The 18,277-nt window shown below is 38.9% G+C and overlaps 1 protein-coding gene across 1 annotated transcript in view; it reads left to right on the top strand.

The window, feature by feature from the left end:
* NBEA (neurobeachin) overlaps positions 1–18,277 on the top strand; it is a 527,091-nt gene that overhangs the window by 95,720 nt on the left and 413,094 nt on the right. Inside the window, exons 5-6 of the mRNA XM_035337838.1 lie at positions 2,257–2,378; positions 14,107–14,233. Of these exons, the coding sequence (XP_035193729.1) occupies positions 2,257–2,378; positions 14,107–14,233 (249 nt within the window). The remainder of the gene's footprint in view (positions 1–2,256; positions 2,379–14,106; positions 14,234–18,277) is intronic.

The raw sequence follows: 18,277 nt of genomic DNA, 5'->3' as shown, positions 1-18,277 counted from the left end.
AAAGTTGTTCTCCATATTTTTCATAAGACTCCTTAAAGTACTGAAAAGCTGCAAAGAGGTCTCCCCAGAGCCGTCTCTTCTTCAGCCTGAATAACCCAAGCTCTCTCAGCTTTTATTCATAGGAGAGATGCTCCAGCTCTCTGACCAACTTCATAGCCCTCCTCTGGACCCACTCTGACAGACCCACATCCTGGGTACTGGGGACCCCAGATCTGGACACAGAACTCCAGATGGAGCCTCACAAAGGCAGAGCAGATGGGCACAATCCCCTCCCTTGACCTGCTGCCCACCCCTCTGTTGATGCAGCCCAGGACGTAGTTGGCCTTCTGGGCTGCAAGCACACACTGCTGGCTCATGTCAAGCTTTTTGTCCACTAGAACCCCCAAGTCCTTCTCCACAGGGCTGCTCTCAATGAGTTCTCCACCCAGTCTCTACTCCTGTCTGGGATTGCCCTGATCCAGGTGCAACATCTAGCAATAACACTGATATTTTTCTTCAAGCTTAAACCACCACCTCTTCTCTGTCAATACAGCTGTTGGTGTGGCAGATTTCATCAGGGAAATAAACTGCCTGAAAATAACTGTTTTTCACCTGGGGTATTTTTGGCTATATTACTTCCCTCATCTTGTTTGATATTCAGCTGCTCAAACAGAATTGCATAGGGTGGATTGTGTAAAGAATTAATAGCTAAGTTTTGAAAGAGAGAATTTATTTTGGTACTGCAATGTTAAAACCACAGTTAACCTCTCCTACTCCAAAAGCATAGCTGTTGTAAAATATGAATTTCTATTATGACATACACTGCTGTGACATTTCTGGGCTTCAGTGGCAAATCCTGATCAAATGTCTACCTTAAATATAATTTTCTGTTACATATATATATATAGATCGATATATAGATATATAAAGCTTTTCAGGGCAAGAATTTCAAATATTCATCCCCATCTAAGGAGGTGCAGCAATTTTCATCAGTTATTGGAAATCATATTGAAAATTCATTTTTCAGTACTGACAATTGTACAGTTGCATAAAGTTTCTTGATTGAAATGCACAGTAGGCATTCCTCTTTTCTTGGTCTGGATCTTGTTTCATATACCACTCATCATTGACTGTGCACCTGTAAATCAAGAAATACAAGTTTCAAATTTACGTTTCTTGAGCGGTCCATGTTGTCTTATATCATGAAATTCTAGAGAGGATTCATTCTGTGATGTGGACTGGGGGAAATAATTTATAAAATGATCCCAGCAACAAAACATTTTATTAGAGAAAAGGACTTAGTTTACAAGCACCGAGTTGAGATTTTCAGTTGCGATGCACATTGGTGACATCAGCATCAACACAGAGAAATAGCATCATGTTTATCTGGTGTGATGAATATCTTTAAAGTTGGGTGCATTCTCCACATGTAACCAAGACTTCAGTGGTAATATGAAAGAGCTTAAAAGTCTGCTGCACCAATACTGAACTGCTGGCAAGAACTGTATTACTATTGCAACTGAAGGTCTCTTCCCAGAACCATGTTACATCCCTGCCAGTCTATCCCAGTAGCACAACATTAGTCACTCCATTAGGAGGACAACCTATGTCAGTGTGTTATTTCATTCCCAGGTGTTATTCCTGTTTGTCATCAAACACCTTTTCTCCTGTCTCATGCAGGGAACTCTCTCACATGAGACAGGAGTTGTATCCCAGAGGATTTCCTTGAAATGTTTTGTACTGAGCAAACAGTAGCAGGCTAGTAGCATAATCAATGTTATAAGTGTTTGTAGGAAAAGAGAAGTCATAGTGCGCTAAGATTTCAGAGAACAACCTTTTTTTATACTGTAGTTTTAATAGTGAATCTCTGTTTTACTGCATTTTGAGATTAATTTGATCTTAACGTTTAGGTTTCTAGATGAAATTAATACTTCCAAATGCTAATTTTATATTTTGATTTATGCATAAGTAATTTTCCTCTTTTTTTCCTCTTAATATTATTGCCTGTTCACAAATTTAATTTCATGACTTCTATCAGTAAATTTGAATAGTTAAAAATTATTTTTAGTTAAAATTATTTTTAAATAAATTGAAACTAATGCATTTATTCAAAAACACTATTTAAAATTTTTAAAACTTTTTTGATATTTGAGTGTTAGAGAAAATCTGCAGATTTATAGTAGAAAATCAGAAAGACATTATCTTTGACAGTACTTTTCAAAAATATTTTTTTTTAATTGCTGTTTCCTTAATTATTATTATTATTATTATTTTTAGGCAATTGCATTGCCTCCTATTGCTAAGTGGCCTTATCAAAATGGGTTTACTCTTAACACCTGGTTTCGTATGGACCCACTAAACAATATCAACGTGGATAAGGATAAACCCTATCTCTACTGGTAAGTAGCTTATAACCTTGTAGTTATAGTTTATTTTGTCTTTCTAATAAACAATTATTTTTTAAAAAAAAATTGTTTTTAGTTTCTTACATGCTTTTTCCCTCCAAAATATCTGCAGATTGTACTGGTTGCCTACTGTATGTAAACTTGTGTTATCATCAGTGCTTTTTTCTTTGCAATTTATAAAATCAGAACATGCTGGTATTTCACTATTTCTTCACTCTTTTACATTTAGTATGCATACCTTTTGTCATATTCTTAAAATTGTGTATGTAAGTTATAGATGACAATTGGACACAAACAGAATTTATCAAATTTAATTCATTTAGGAATACAAGAGTAGCACAAGACAAGTAATCAAAAATAATGTTTCTCCCTCTATGGTCATTACAGGTAGTCTAAAGAGCAGATTTTTTTTTGTTTTCTGTGGAAGAGAGGACCAGTGTATGTGGTCTCAGAAAGTTTTTTCTTGTACTATCACTACATAAAAATCTTATATTTTATTCAGCAGGAAAACCAAAATCACTTATTTTTTCTTCAGAATGATTATCATATTAAAAATAATTCAGAGTTATTCTGGAGAAAACCAACCAACCAAAAAACTTTGCTCTATGTTTCTATCTGGGATAATGCTTCTTCATGTGCCTGTTTTCAACCAAGTGTTATAGTTATTTTACTATGGAGATTATTTTTTTTCAAGCTGTTGGCTATAGCTATTTTTGTGAGAATTAAGGGTTTTTCTTTTTATTTTCTCTGCTTGCCAATTACAAACACAAATGTAGATATAGAACTGAGCATGCATACAGGAATTTAAGGTGATCATTTGTTTCTCAGTCACAATTTATGTTTTAGAATTGGCAGTTTTAAGTCACATAATTGGTTTGAGAATTTTTTACTATGTCAAAGGAGAAAAAACACACTGTGAAAGTGCATAGCCTATGATGTATGTTATTTTTGTTAGGGTTAGTAGCATAGAAAGACCTTTTACGTAAATGATAAATGGTTCCCTCTTATTCCAATATAATGCACTAGCAGCAATAGCATTATGTTTGAATAACATCAGACATTTGATTTTGTTTTTCTGTGAGGTAGTTCTGTGGTTTATTATGATGTTATTGCAATTCTTATTCAATTCTAATATTTTTGAGCATGCTGTTCTGATTTTTTTTGTTGTTGTTGTTTTTTTTTGCACTGAAATAGTTTAAAATCCTACATGTTTTGAGATTTCTTGAATATTTATGTATACTTAATACTCTCTGTGTCAGAGGAGGCTTAGTTCTGGTTCCATTATAAAATATATTGATTTAGACTTTTTCTCCCAAACCGTAGCCCGTATTCACTTTGCTACTGAGAAGTGACATATGTTAGAAAAATTGCCATGTGTACTCAGAAATCCCTCTTTAATAAACATTGTTCTTTGATTATAGTGTTTTTTGTTGTTGTTGTTTTTGTTTGTTTGTTTGTTTGTTTTTTAAACACAGCAGTAAATGAACCCCACAAAGCTGCACTCAAAGAACATCTGAATTTCTTTCTTCAAAAGAGTGTTCTGGGTTTCACCTTAAAATTACACTCCAAATAGTATTTTTATTAACATACTTCTTATTAGCTACAAACATAATGTTTTCAAGGTTTTTAAAAAAATGTCCATTGGTGGCATGACAACTATGATAAGTAACTTAATATGATCTCTATTTATTACATTTATTAGAATAAAAAGTCTAGCAGGGTAAGAAAACCTTTTTTTTTTTTTTTTTTTTTTTTTTCTTTGAGTTTATTTTTCCCTATGTGTGATGTATACTTTTTCTTGTTTTCAGTAAAATAACCCAGAACATATCAAAATATAGTCTATATTTTCTTATTTCAGTTGGGAAACTTGAGGAGAAAGTATAGCCACAATATGTGGAGTTTGAACTCTCTTATTGTAGCACTTAAAAGATAACATCTTTAATAAACATACATATTTTGCTACATATGCACACTTTTTAAGTAACCTTTTGGCATATCTTTGCTAAATGAATGAGTTGTTATCTCTCTGTGTCACACGTACACGCACACACTGTAACTGTAGTTTGGTGTCTCACTTTCTTTTGTTACCTCTTATTATGGGATATACGTAAAATGAGATTATTAAGCATAGGACATGAAATTTCTATGACTAACAAGTTGAAACTCTGCAAGTGCTTCGTATGAGACACTGAAAAGAATCAGTCTTACATAAAGCATACACCAAATCTGAGACTGAATGTAATATTACTATATGTAATAAGAGAACCTGAATATGCCAGCCTCAGGAGGAAATTAGGGAACAATGCAAATACTTGTTTTTGTATAGTAGCTTAAATTGAGTCATAATTAATAATTAAGAAAAGGAAAAGTATTCAAATTAAATTACCATCTAAGCTTTTTTAGACACATATTATATTTTGCCATGAGAGGTTGAGTAATGGAGAGGCAATAACAACAAGAAACCAAAGCAATGTTTTGTTCTGTTTTGAATATGCTTTTGGATCATGTAACATCTTCTGTTTAACTAACTGTAAAATGTATCATACAAATTAACTCTTACTTTCTTCTTTAAAGTCATCTGTCTATTAAAGAATTTTGACTTTTTAAAAAAAAAAAAAAAAACACAACAACAACAAAAACAGTAATGTACTTGCATGAAAAACTTCAAAAACTGTGATTTTGAAACAGAGGTGCTGAAAACAGCGTCAGCTACAGTAGATTCCTCAGGACCTTGTCCAGTCAGACTTTGAGTATGTTTGTGAATGGAGACATCATAACCTCTCCAGGCAACCCATTCCAGTGTTTGACCTCAAAGTAGTGTTTTTTTTGTTTGTTTTGTTTTGTTTTGTTTTACTTTTATTTAAATGGAATTTCCTGTATTTCAATTTGTGCCTGTTGCCTCACTGGATACTGTTAAGAAGTCATCTCTGGCTCCGTCATCTTTGGTCTCCACCCTTCAGGTATTTATACATGTGGATAAGATCCTCCTGCCTCCTTTGAATTCTCTTCTACAAGGTTTAATATTCCTTTCTCCAAGACTTACTAGTACTTTCAGCCTCTCCTCAAGTTAGAGACTTTGATTATTCAGTCATCTTTGTGGTCCTTTGCTGGACTCTCTCTGGTATGTCCACGTCTTTCTTGTACTGGGGAGCACAGAACTGGACACAGTACTCCAGGTGTCGCCTCAGCAGTGTTGAGGAGAGGAGGACCACCTTCCTTGACCTGTTGACCATGCTCTTCCTAAATGCTCTTCCTAAAATGCCATTTGCCTTCTCTCCACAAGGGTGCCATATGGGCTCGTGATCAGCTTACTGTCCACCTGGACCACCAGGCCACTTTCTACAAAACTAATTTCTGCTTGGTCCCCAGCATCTATTGCTGCTTGAGGTGTTTCCTCCCCAGGAGTAGGACTTTGCACGTTCCTTTATTGATCTTTATGAGATATTTAGCCCATTATTCCAGCCTGACAAGGTCCCTCTGAATGGCTGTACACTTCCATGGTGTATCAACCACTCTTCCCAGTTTTGTATCATCTCTACACTTGGTGAGGATGCACTCTACCCCACCATTCAGGTTAATGAAGCTGAGCAAGATTGTACCCAGTATTGACTCCTAGGGTAGTCCGATAGTAACTGTCCTCCAACCGGACTCAGTGCCACTAACAATATTACTTTTAGCCCAGCATTTCAGCCACTTTTCAGACTGCCTCGGTCTACTTATGTAGATCATTTTTCATCTGCTACATTCACTATGTTAGAGTGTTGAAAAATCTTTACAAAAAAATCAGGATAAACAACATCCACAGCTTTATCCACCAAGCCAGTCGTCTCATCATAGAAAGTTATCTGTTTGCTCAAGGATGATTTCCAATCTGTAAATCCATGCTGAGTACTTCAAGTCACCTCAGGTATGATCCAGGTGCTGAGTGCAGAAATAGCTGTACAGTGACCTTTCTGGTGATATGAACTTGACTTTGAATATGAGCCAGCAGTGTGCCCTGGCAGCCAGGAGGGCCAACTGTATCCTGGGATGCATCAAGCACGGCATTGCTAATCAGTCGAGGGAAGGGATTGTCCCGCTCTACTCTGCACTGGTGCAGCCTCACCTTGAGCACTGTGTGCAGTTCTGGGCACCAAAGAACAAAACGGACATTAAACTGTTGGAGAGTGTCCAGAGGAGGGCGATGAAGATGGTGAAGGGCCTGGAGGGGAAAACGTATGAGGAGTGGCTGAAGTCACTGGGCCTGTTCAGCCTGGTTCAGCCTAGAGAAGAGGAGGCTGAGGGGGGACCTCATTGCAGTCTACAACTTCCTTGCGAGGGGGTGTGAGAAGGCAGGTGACATATTCTCCATAATCACCAGTGGTAGGACCTGTGGGAACGGTGTTAAGCTGAGGCAGGGGAAGTTTAGGCTGGACATCAGGAAGAGGTTCTTCACCGAGAGGGTGGTTGCACACTTGAACAGGCTCCCCATGTTAAATAGTCACTGCACCGAGCCTGTCTGAATTTAAGAAGTGATTGGACTGTGCACTTAGTCACATGGTCTAAAATTTTGGGTAGGCCTGTGCGGTGCAAGGAGTTGGACTTGATGATCCTTATGGGTCCCTTCCGACTCGGAATATTCTATGATTCTATGATTCTATGACTATAATGTGAAACCTTATGCCTAGAAATGGAGAAGGGAGGTAAAGGAGTCCTTCCACATTTGGCAGATGTGAAGGAAAACTATTGTTTTGTAATTAGATGAACACTAGATGCTGCTTACAAGAACTGTGAGCCAATTTGTTAAATATATATATATATATATATAGTTGTTTCCTAGGATGGTGTTGATCAGCTGCTAAGTGAGAATCTTAATGCTTGTGTATTGTAAGCAATTATTGTAACTTACCAGTTACAAAATGAATGGTAACAATACTGAAAGGAAATTATTTGACATTTGTATGGGTGCTAAATAGAAATAAAGAACAGACGTTAAAGAGCAGTCAGGTTCAAATGGTAAGGTGAACAGAATTCAATAGCACAAATTTTAATACAAGCAATTGGAGGTCATATACCTAGCAGTAAATAATGGGTGCCATGCTTACAGAATCAGTTGTTATGTATTAGAAAGTTGTAATTACAGAAGGATCTTCGGAGTTATTGTAGGTAACCAACTGACCATAAACTGCCTTTTCACTGTTCTGACTGAAAGAACTAATATAACATTTTCAATGAACAAACAGAGAAAAGAGTGAAGGTGATGTGGTTGCTTCGTGAAACCTTGGCAAAAGCATTGCTGCCGTGTGATTTATAGTTGAAAACTGCTGCTTCTTTTAGGAGACCATGTTAAAATTTGGTAGAATTCCAAGAACACTCTGGAGTGAACTGTGCGCTTGAATACACGTTTGATAATGAAACTTTCCAAGAAAAAAAAAAGGGGGAGGGGAATGAATTAAGGATGATCTTGACTTCTGTTTTCAGAATTTCAGCAAAAATCTCATGATGATGGATTGTTTAATATGAGATCTGCTGGGTAAACAGTGGGGAAAAAAATCAAATTTTTAGACACAGTCCTATGGTCACTATAACTATTACAATTATAATAATACACAGTATAATATTAATCATGGTTCAATAATTCATTGGAATTGTTTTCTTAAAAGTGGCATATAAACTGTGAAAATGTACGGCTATCTTTAAGCACCCAGTTGGTAAGTCTCAACACTCTAAGTCTCTATATTTGTTTCTGCTAAAAACAGAGACAGGGCAACATCGCATCCAAGTAAATTCAGGAGTTAGACAAGCTCAACACAGATATTAAGATTTTTTTCATTTTTTATTCTATTTTGAGATGTTCTATTTCAATTTGTGTATTATGGTCTGTAAAGAAATTAGAGGGTGAAACTTAGGCTAGATTGTCATAATTTTAGAGTTCTGTCCTTAAAAAAAATCTAAGTGCTTCCACAACCATGTAATGGAAGAAGGACTAAAGTTTCTGAAACAATTTCCTAAATTCTGTTTTTAAAGATGTAGGGACAATAAGTACCAAAGAAAGCCTTCCAGACTTTTCATTCCATCTCTGGTACTAATAATAATAGAGATAATGTTAAGCAGTTGCAAAAGCATATAGCGGAACTCCAGAATTAGTAGAAAAGAAGCCATTTTTTCCTTCAGGCAAGAATTAATTAGGATACTGAGACTGAGAGTATATTATCTCAAATGCTCCTATCTTAAATTGCTTATAAAATCCTAAGAAACTGGACTCATTAAACTGTTTCACCAGTGGATGGAAGAATGCTTACATGCTATTGAAGTGTAACAGCATCCAGTAGATGCTTTGAGAAGCTGTTGCTTTGAAGCTGTTAACTGTTTTTGTGAACTATCTGTAGTAAAATCTTATGCCAGCAGCTATGGGATGTAGTTTAATGCTCATTAAACCACATGGGGGTTGACAGTATTGTTCTTGTCTCCTCTGCGCATTTCCTTTTTGTATGTGGCAATGTGACACTACATGTGTAGGTAATAGGTAAGGCAATTTACGTGTACTGTCCTAGAGAACATTCCTAGCCTACTTTACTTTTGGCAAGGAAGAAAATGTGAAAATTAACATAATCTGTATATTATAATATTGAGGTAAACAGAGAACATATTTGTGTTCTTAGTTTCTCAACTATGGTTATATTAGAATGCTAATTAATGTGGGAAAAAAAAAAAAAGTGAAATCTTGATTGGTATTGGCGAGCCTTTAAGTTTAGAAAATCATTCTATTCCAAGATGGAGAGAGCTGTTCCAGTTAAAAAAAAATGAGCTGTTTCTTCATTATTTCAATGCTTTCTTGTCTTCAGATGTCTTGTCTTCAAATGCTGAGCTCCAGGAAGTTACACAACCAAGGACATTTCAATATTTAAAATTTCAGGAACAGTCCAGTTTGACCACAGTGGTGACAAAATCAGTCCAATAACTGGGGGGTAAAAGGGAAAAAAGTTCAAAGGTGTAGACATTTCTTCAAAAGCCACCACACCCTTTTTCCTTTTTTTTTTTTTTTTTTTTTTTTTTTTTAGGGTATTGTGAATGTGTAACAGAATACTTATTAGTTTCTGTTAAAAGTTGTAGAATGCATTTTACAAAATATTCATAATGTTTTATCAGATAAAAACATAATGGCATTTACACTTATTGGCTGCTGGCAACTTAAAAAAAATACATTTTATTTGACATTTTTAATCAAATAATACTACACCATATGTTAGAATGTAATGAATCTGTGCATTTTTTTCATTATCCTTGAAAATCTGATTCTGTTAGCCAAAGCTATTTTAGCTTATAGAGATAACATACGTTGCTGAGAAACAAATTTGGCATTGTGAGAGATGCAGTTGTCCCGTGAAAAGTTCTTTGAATGCCATGAAGCCCTAAGGAGGTAAATCAGTCTCAAACTAGCCCACAACAAATCCAATTGTTTGTATTGTCAAGGCTGCATTTTTACATGTTTAACCTTTATTTCATTGTGTACAATTAGTACTGTGGTATTGTAGGTTATTTGTGTAGATGGGTAATATTTGTGTAGATGGGTAATGCAGGTTATAATGCAGGCTATATCTATATATGGGTAGTGTTCTCCCCTGAGACTGTTCACTGATGCTTTTTGTTGTGGGATATGGCTGCCTCTGGGGTCATTGCGAAAGCTAAATTGTTGAAGTAGATCTGTGTTGAAATTACTTCTTGATAGACAAAGGAAAATGGCAGTATTCTAAAATGTCTTCACTTTTGAGGTCAGTTGTGATGGGCAGCACATTCTTTTTTTTTTTTTTTTTTTTTTTTTTTTTCCTGTTCATTCTTAGATTATATCTTAGGTTTATTTAGGCTTATTAAAATAGTGTTGTCTTTTTGCAAGGAGGGTTGTTTGGAAACCTATACAAAGGGCTGTGGCAGAGGAGCGTGCTCCTTCCAGAGTGGCAGCTGGAGGGGAGCAAGAGTTCTGTACCACATGTAGAGGCAGATAGAAGAATGAAAAAAAAGCCTGAATTTGGGAAAATAAAGCTTCAGTAGCACCTTAACATTCTACTAAAGGGAAAGAACAAACCAAAACATGGCTCCAGGCCAGAAGAACCACACTGATGACCAAAGATCACAGAATCATGGACTGGGCTGCTTTGGAAGGGACCTTAAAGATCATCTAATTCCAACCCCCTGGCCATGGGCAGGGATGTCACCCACTAGATCAGGTTGCCAAGGGCCTTATCCCCCGTCCAGCCTGGCCTTGAGCACCGCCAGGTATGGGGCATCCACAAGTTCTCTGAGCAACCTGTTCCAGGGCCTCGCCACCCTCTGAGTGAAGAATTTTCTCCTAACCTCTAATCTACATCTCCCCTCTTTTAGTTTAAAAACATTCACCCTTTTCCTATCATTATCTGCACAAATACAAAGTCACTCTGCATCTTTTTTATAAGCAATCTTCAGGTATTAAAAGTCCTCAATGAGGTCTCCCTGAAGCCTTCACTTCTTCAGCAGGGAGGGGCCCTCTCTTAAGCAGGGGGGGGGCCTCACGAGGGCAGGGCAGAGGGAGACAATTACTTCCCTAGACCTGTTGGCCATGCCTCTGTTGATGCAGCACAGGATGCAAATCTACAATTTGGAGACTACTATGTGATGTGGGACTTGTCATAGGCCTTTCAAAAGTCCAGGTAGATGACATCAGTCAGTCTTCCCCTGTCAACTGATGCAGTTACTCCATCATAGAAGGCCACCAGATTGATCAGGCGTGATTTGCCCTTGGTGAAGTCATGCTGGCTGTCCCGGATCACCTCCTTATCTTGCACATGCCTTGGCATTGCTTCCAGGAGGATCTGTTCCATGATCTTCCCAGGCAGAGAGGTATGGCTCACCGGTATGTAGTTTCCTGGGTCCTCCTTTCTACCCTTTTTAAAAATGGGAGTGGTTTCCCCTTTTCCAGTCACTGGGGACTCCACCTTACTGCCAAGACTTTTCAGTTATGATGGAGAGGGGCTTGGGAATTCCATCAGCCAGAGTTGCCTTAGTTCCCCTGGGATGCATGGCATAGGCCCCATAGACTTGTACCTGTTCTGTTTCATCAGGTGGTTGTGAACCTGCTCTTTACTTATAGCGGGGGGAAGTTTGCTCACCCAATCCCCAGCTAGAGGTTCACGGACTCAAGAAATGTGGGAAGGCTGACTGGCAGTGAAGAATAAGCAAAGAAGTTGTTGGGTACCTCAGCCTTCTCCATGTCTGTTGCTACCAGTTCTCCCTTCTCATTTATCAGAGAAGTATTACACTCTCCTTGGCCTTTCTTTTCTGGCCAATGTAAGTATAGCACCCCTTCTTGTTGTTCTTTGCATCCCTTGCCAAGCTCAGTTGCATTTGTGCCTTGGCTTTCCTGATCCCACCCCTGCACATCTGGACAGCATCTATTTACTGTTCACAGGCCACATATCCCTGCTGCTGCTGCTGCTGCCTATTTGCTTCTAACACCTCAGTTTAACCAGCAGGTCCTTGCTCAGCCATGCTGGTGTCTTACCTTCTCTGTCTGATTTCCTAAACACGGGGATGGAGAGTTCTTGTGCTCTAAGAAAAACATCCTTAAAGAGTTGCCAGATCTGTTCAGCTCCTTTTGACCCTGCGGGCAGTGTTCCAGGGAATCTTGTTCACTAGGTCTTTAAATAGCTCAAAGTTTGGTCTTTGGAAGTTCAGGGTCCAGACTTTGTTCTTTGCCAGGCCTATGTTCCTTGAGATCATAGACTCAAACAGGGTTTGCTTACTGCAGCTCAGACTGCCTCTGATCTCTGACTTCATCTGCATTGGTGATCACCAGGCATGTGATATGAGGCATAGTACACTGCAACTCAGAAGATGACTTAAATCAAGACTGTAAGTAAGAACCTCTGCACAAGGACATGCTGGTGTGGAGAAGAGAGTATGTCTATAGATGTTCTTATTCCTGTTCGCTTTAGCCTGATCACTCTGTGTTTTTTTTTTTTTTTTTTTTTTTTTTTCCATTTAGTGTAAGTTTTCTAATTATTAACATAAAACAGCAGCTTTCTGGAATTTGAGAATCTGAATGTCATTTTTTGACCCCTTTAAAAAAATTACTTTGGAAAAAACATCTAAGAACTGGCCACCTCAGGGTCTAGTCATACCACCTATCTTGTAAGGCTTATTTTTTTTTTTTCTCAGCAGGTTATGGTTTATCAGCTATATTCTTGACAGTGAAGAAAGAGGAAAATCTTTTTTTTTTCTCCATTAATCTACACATACAGATTTAACTATATGTTTCTGAAGATGGAATTAAGTATATAATTATGCATTTTTTTTGCATATTGAAATCAGGATGCTATTAGTATAGTGGGATGGTATTAGTATAGTGGGATAGATTAAAGATGTAGAGTTTCAGCAGCTATTAAGTAAGATGAAATTTGAACTGTTTGCATGTGATTCTCACCTCTTAATGGCACTATGAAAAAACACATAAATGTGTTTAATGAAAATATTCCAACAGTAAAACCATTTAAAACATCATTATTGTAATAATATGAAAGTAGACTAATTTGAAAGCAGACCGCATTAATGAAATGAGAAAGTGTTAATTACTGGCCTATATGAGTATATGCAAGTGTTCATATATTTGTAATGATTCTTTTTTTAATACTTTAAAAACTGCATTTCAAATTTATAGATGAAATTCACCATTTAGAACCAATGTATTTCAGCCATTGGTTATTTTTTGTATCTTAACTTGTGACTTTTAGACTAAATTTTTTGTAAATAGTGCTCCGTACTAATGATAATAGACTTCTTTATTGTACACAAAAGGGAATAAGTGACATAGCTGACATAGCCATAAATGCGGAATTAACATTTTAAAAATCTTGTGTTTAATTTAATTCATTAATTTCCACCGATTACGTTTGCAAAATGTCTTTTAAGAAGTCCAGAATATCTCTTTACGATGTTTTTAATTTCAAAAACACATAAAGAAGTGTATTAGCTTTCAGCTTTTTCTTTGTGATGTTTGCCACAGGAAAACTGAAAACCCTTATTAAACTTACTTTTTTAAAAATTGTAATTCTTCATCTAATTAAAATAAATCTATGACTCAGAGGTCTACAACTTCATAGATCATTGTCCTAACTAAATCATCAGTCCTGAAAGAGAAATAATTATTGTGCATAGTAATTACCCTGAATCCAAACTTGCATGTCATACCAATTGTGTTGTTCTCCTAGCCCCTTAAAACTGCAAGATATCTTTCAAAATCTAAGCATAGCATTTGTTTTTGTGATGGATTTGCATTTACAGCTTAAATCAGTTATAATATTTGAAATTATGATGGATTAGAAAGTTGAGGGCAAAACCCCTCAATAATATCATGAGATTTTGAGATAACCTCTCAAAAATATGAGATTTGCCATCTTGCATTTCTGGAAACTGAGGAAAAAAAATACTATTGATTTTTAGAACATAACCTGCAATCAAGTTCATGGTGAAGATTAATAGCAAACCACTGATTGCTGCCCCCCCACCAAGACAGGGTAAAGAGAGAGGATGAATAGGAAATTAAATTCACTATTCCAAAAGTCAATTTCTTTTTTTCTCATGGCACTTTAAAGTGTATTTGAACGTTGTTTTATTATCACAGAATCACAGAATCATTAAGGTTGGAAATGACCTCCAAGATCATATGATAGTTCCGATTTTTCTAATTTCTGTAATATTTTTTTCTTTTCAGTTTCCGCACTAGTAAAGGTGTTGGGTATTCTGCTCATTTTGTCGGCAATTGTTTAATAGTTACATCACTGAAGTCAAAGGGCAAAGGTTTCCAGCACTGTGTGAAGTATGACTTTCAGCCACGCAAGGTAAGAAAAACAGTATTCACAGCAAAGGGTAACATTGAAAATGTGACAAAATGCTTTTGGAAAGAAGTACTAAAATCATTTTAGTGATATGGCATCTGTAGATAAAATCTGTAATTTCTTATTTATGATTAGGTTCTCTGTCATGCAGAGTGTTATGTCAGTTACAGGCTAGAATCAGTTTAAAAATAACTTAGAAGTTACATTTCTATAAAGTTAACTTGTTTTTAAAAATACTGCTTAATTAGCTTCAGATGCTGAAGAATTTTAAGTATTTGTGAAACAGTTATATTTCATTTTAAGAGGTCTGTATGTTACAAAAGTAGTTCTTTCTCTGAACATTCTGTACTTGGTAACATTGGTGACAATGCCTGGAACAATTTTGCTGGCAGTGTTAGAATTTCCTTATCTGTTGCTGAGAGAAACAAGGATCTGAACTTTTTCTATATTGGTGATGTTTTGGGATTTCTCATTTGTCATAGTAAGTCTTGATTATTTCTCTAGATCATATTACTGTTTCTTTCTACTGTATGTCTAGTAGTCCTAAAAGAACAATGATTCTGCTGGCTTCAAGATTTCAGTTAGTTGGCTGAAGCATTAACTTTTCCATACAATGATCATTAGGTGTTTGTCATTGATAACATTCCTGTATGTATTTTGCTGTGAAGATTTTTTAAATTATTTTTTATGGCTTTAGGATTCCTATACTGAATTTCAGTGCAGTCTTTCATATTTCAGCAAGATACTCTTTTTTGCTATGCAGGATTGTAGTTTCCTTCATGCCAAATTTGGAAAATGTTAACTCTTGCTATTCTACCCAAAATAGTTAATTATGAAATACGAGTAAATATCTATCTCATTATATGACTATCAGTGTCAAATCATCAGCTGATCTGCTGAAGTATATCCAAATACAACTTTCATGACAGTTTTATATTTCTGCTAGATCTTGCTTCATGCACTTTGGGTCACATGTCCAATTTTAGGAAGTATTTGGAATAAATCATTATATTTGTAAATGTTTTTTTATGACTGTGGTGGTTTTATCCTTCTGGACTGTTGAACTCCACCATAGCCACTCCTCCTCCTCAAAGGAAGAGGGGAAGAAAATATGATGGAAAGGGCTGAAGGGTTGAGATGACTCACCAATTAATGTTACATGCAAAACAGACTCAGCACAGGGAGATTAATTTAATTTATTGCCTACCACTAGCAGACAAACATAAAGAGAAACTAAAACCAAACTAAAAACACCTCCCCCCATTCACCCTCTTCTACGTCCTCCCTCCGAGTGGCACAGGGGAACAGAGAGGGAATGGGGGTTTCGGTCAGTCCCTGACACTTCATCTCTGCCGCTCCTTCATGGTCACTCTCTGGTCCTGGTCCCCGTGGGGTCCCTCCCACGGGATGCCGTCCTTCCCAAACTGAGCCTGCGGGGGCTGCCCTGGGCAGCAGCTCTTCAAGCACTGCTCCCACACAGCTCCGTCCCACGGGGTCCATCCCCCAGGAGCAAACTGCTCCAGCATGGGTCCCCCATGGGTGGCAGCTCCCCCCAGATCCCCTGCTCCTGCGTGGGCTCCTCTCCACGGGCTGCAGCTCCGGCCCGGGGCCTGCTCCTGCGGGGGCTCTCCATGGGCCGCAGCCTCCTCCAGGCCACATCCACCTGCTCCACCGGGGGCTCCTCCACGGGCTGCAGCGTGGAGATCTGCTCCCTGTGGGACCCATGGGCTGCAGGGGGACAGCCTGCTCCACCAGGGGCCTCTCCACTGGTGGCAGGGGAACTTCTGCTGTGTGCCTGGAGCACCTCCTGCCCTCCTTCTGCACTGACCTGGGGGGTGCAGGGCTGGTTCTCACTTCTCTTCCCCTGCTGCTGTTACACAGCAGTTTTGTTCCCTTTCTTAAATCTGCTCCCAGAGGCCCAACCAGCATCGCTCACTGGCTCGGCTCTGGCCAGCAGCAGGTCCCTTTTGGAGCTGGCTGGAGCTGGCTCTCATGTGACATTGGGCAGCTGCTGGGCTCTGCTCATAGAGGCGTTCCCTACTACCAAACCCTTGCCATGTAAACCCAATACAACAGTATATATTATTTTCTATCAAAAACTTGTGCATTTATGAGTATGGGAAGGTGCATAGAAAATAATGTAGGAAAGGAAACCTGTCAAATACTCTAAGTCAAAACATAGCCTGTTTAACATGTACATTAATTTTATGCATATTGTTTAGTTATTACTTTGGTTCCACTAAGTATGCACTGAATGAATAGATATGCATTCAAAAATCATTTATATTTACAAAGCAGCTTACTGTTGAAATTTTTTTCTCAGGAAGAGCTAATTTTGTCACAAGACATACTGTTTTCTAGCATCTGATTACGGATGTAAATATTTCAGCAATAGCTTTTGCAAAACCATCCTCGTTAAGCTTCTGAATAATGATTTTTTTTTTAATTGTTTTTGTTGAATCACAGTAGAATTGTATGTTCAAGGCACCAGGTCAAAAGATCAGAAAGATACTATGTTATTGTGGAGATCTTCCCACTCTTAACTATGTCATGTGACACCATAGGCAGTATAATATGAAAATTTGATTTAAAAATTTTAAGACAGGTATTAAACAGCTATTTTAGGTTTTAATTAATGTATTTTAACAGCAGTGGAGACAGGTCCCTGCTCGGCGTTGCAGGAAACTCCCCCCCACTGCCTGCCCCACCTTCCCAGGTGCCCTTACGCAACAGGTTTGAGGCCCTGGAGCTCGAGAGAGCGGTGGAGGAGGGTGTGGCAGAAAAGTTAACCAGGAAGCCCAGGGCGAGGAAGTCTGCTCCACGCCTCAAGACTGCTCCCACCAAGAAGGAGAGAAGGGTGATCGTGGTGGGCGACTCCCTTCGCAGAGGAACAGAGGGCCCTATCTGTCGGCCTGACCCCACCCGTAGGGAAGTCTGCTGCCTCCCTGGGGCCAGGGTCAGGGATGTCACCAGAAAGCTTCCCAACCTGGTTCGCCCCTCTGATTACTACCTGCTACTGATAGTCCAGGCTGGCAGTGATAACATTGATGAGAGAAGCCTGAAGGCTATCAAACGGGACTTCAGGGGGCTGGGACGGTTAGTGGACGGAGCGGGAGTACAGGTGGTGTTTTCGTCCATTCCTACAGTGGTAGGGAATGGTTCAGAGAGGACACGAAAAGCCCACCTGATAAACATGTGGCTCAGAGGCTGGTGCCAACACAGAAGTTTTGGGTTCTTTGACCACGGGGCACTCTACTTGGCACCCGGCCTGATGGCCGCAGATGGGTCCCAACTGTCCCCAAGGGGAAAATGGATCCTGGCCCAGGAGCTGGCAGGGCTCATTGAGAGGGCTTTAAACTAGGTAAGAAGGGGGACGGGGATGAAACAAAGCTTGTTGGAGGTGTGCCAGGGGGAACAGTGGCAAGGCTGGGGGAGAAGGCTAAGGCCCAGCTGAAGTGCATCTACACTAATACACTAATACACTAATGCACATGGGCAACAAGCAGGAGGAGCTGGAAGCCATTGCACAGCACGCAGGCCATGACTTGGTTGCCATCACAGAAACATGGTGGGACCACTCTCATGACTGGAGTGCTGCAATGTCTGGCTATAGGCTCTTCAGAAGGGACAGGCAGCACGGAAGGGGTGGTGGAGTGGCTCTCTATATTAGAGAGTGTTTTGACGTCGTCGAACTTGAGGCAGGGAATGACAAGGTGGAGTCGCTATGGGTTAGGATCAGCAGAAAGGCCAACAAGGCAAGCATCCTGGTGGGGGTCTGTTATAGACCGCCAAACCAGGATGAGGGGACGGATGAGGAGTTCTACAGGCAGCTGGCGGAAGTTGCAAAATCGTCAGCGCTTGTTCTTGTGGGGGACTTTAACTTCCAGGCATATCCTGGAAACACAACACATCCCAGAGAAAGCAGTCCAGGAGGTTTCTGGAGAGCATGGAAGATAACTTCCTGACGCAGCTGGTTGGCGAGCCTACCAGGGGAGGTGCCCCGCTAGACCTTCTGTTCACCAACAGAGAAGGACTGGTGGGAGATGT

Source organism: Oxyura jamaicensis, chromosome 1 (assembly GCF_011077185.1).
Source record: "Oxyura jamaicensis isolate SHBP4307 breed ruddy duck chromosome 1, BPBGC_Ojam_1.0, whole genome shotgun sequence".
Taxonomy (NCBI): domain Eukaryota; kingdom Metazoa; phylum Chordata; class Aves; order Anseriformes; family Anatidae; genus Oxyura; species Oxyura jamaicensis.
This window is presented reverse-complemented; position numbering and strand designations above follow the sequence as displayed.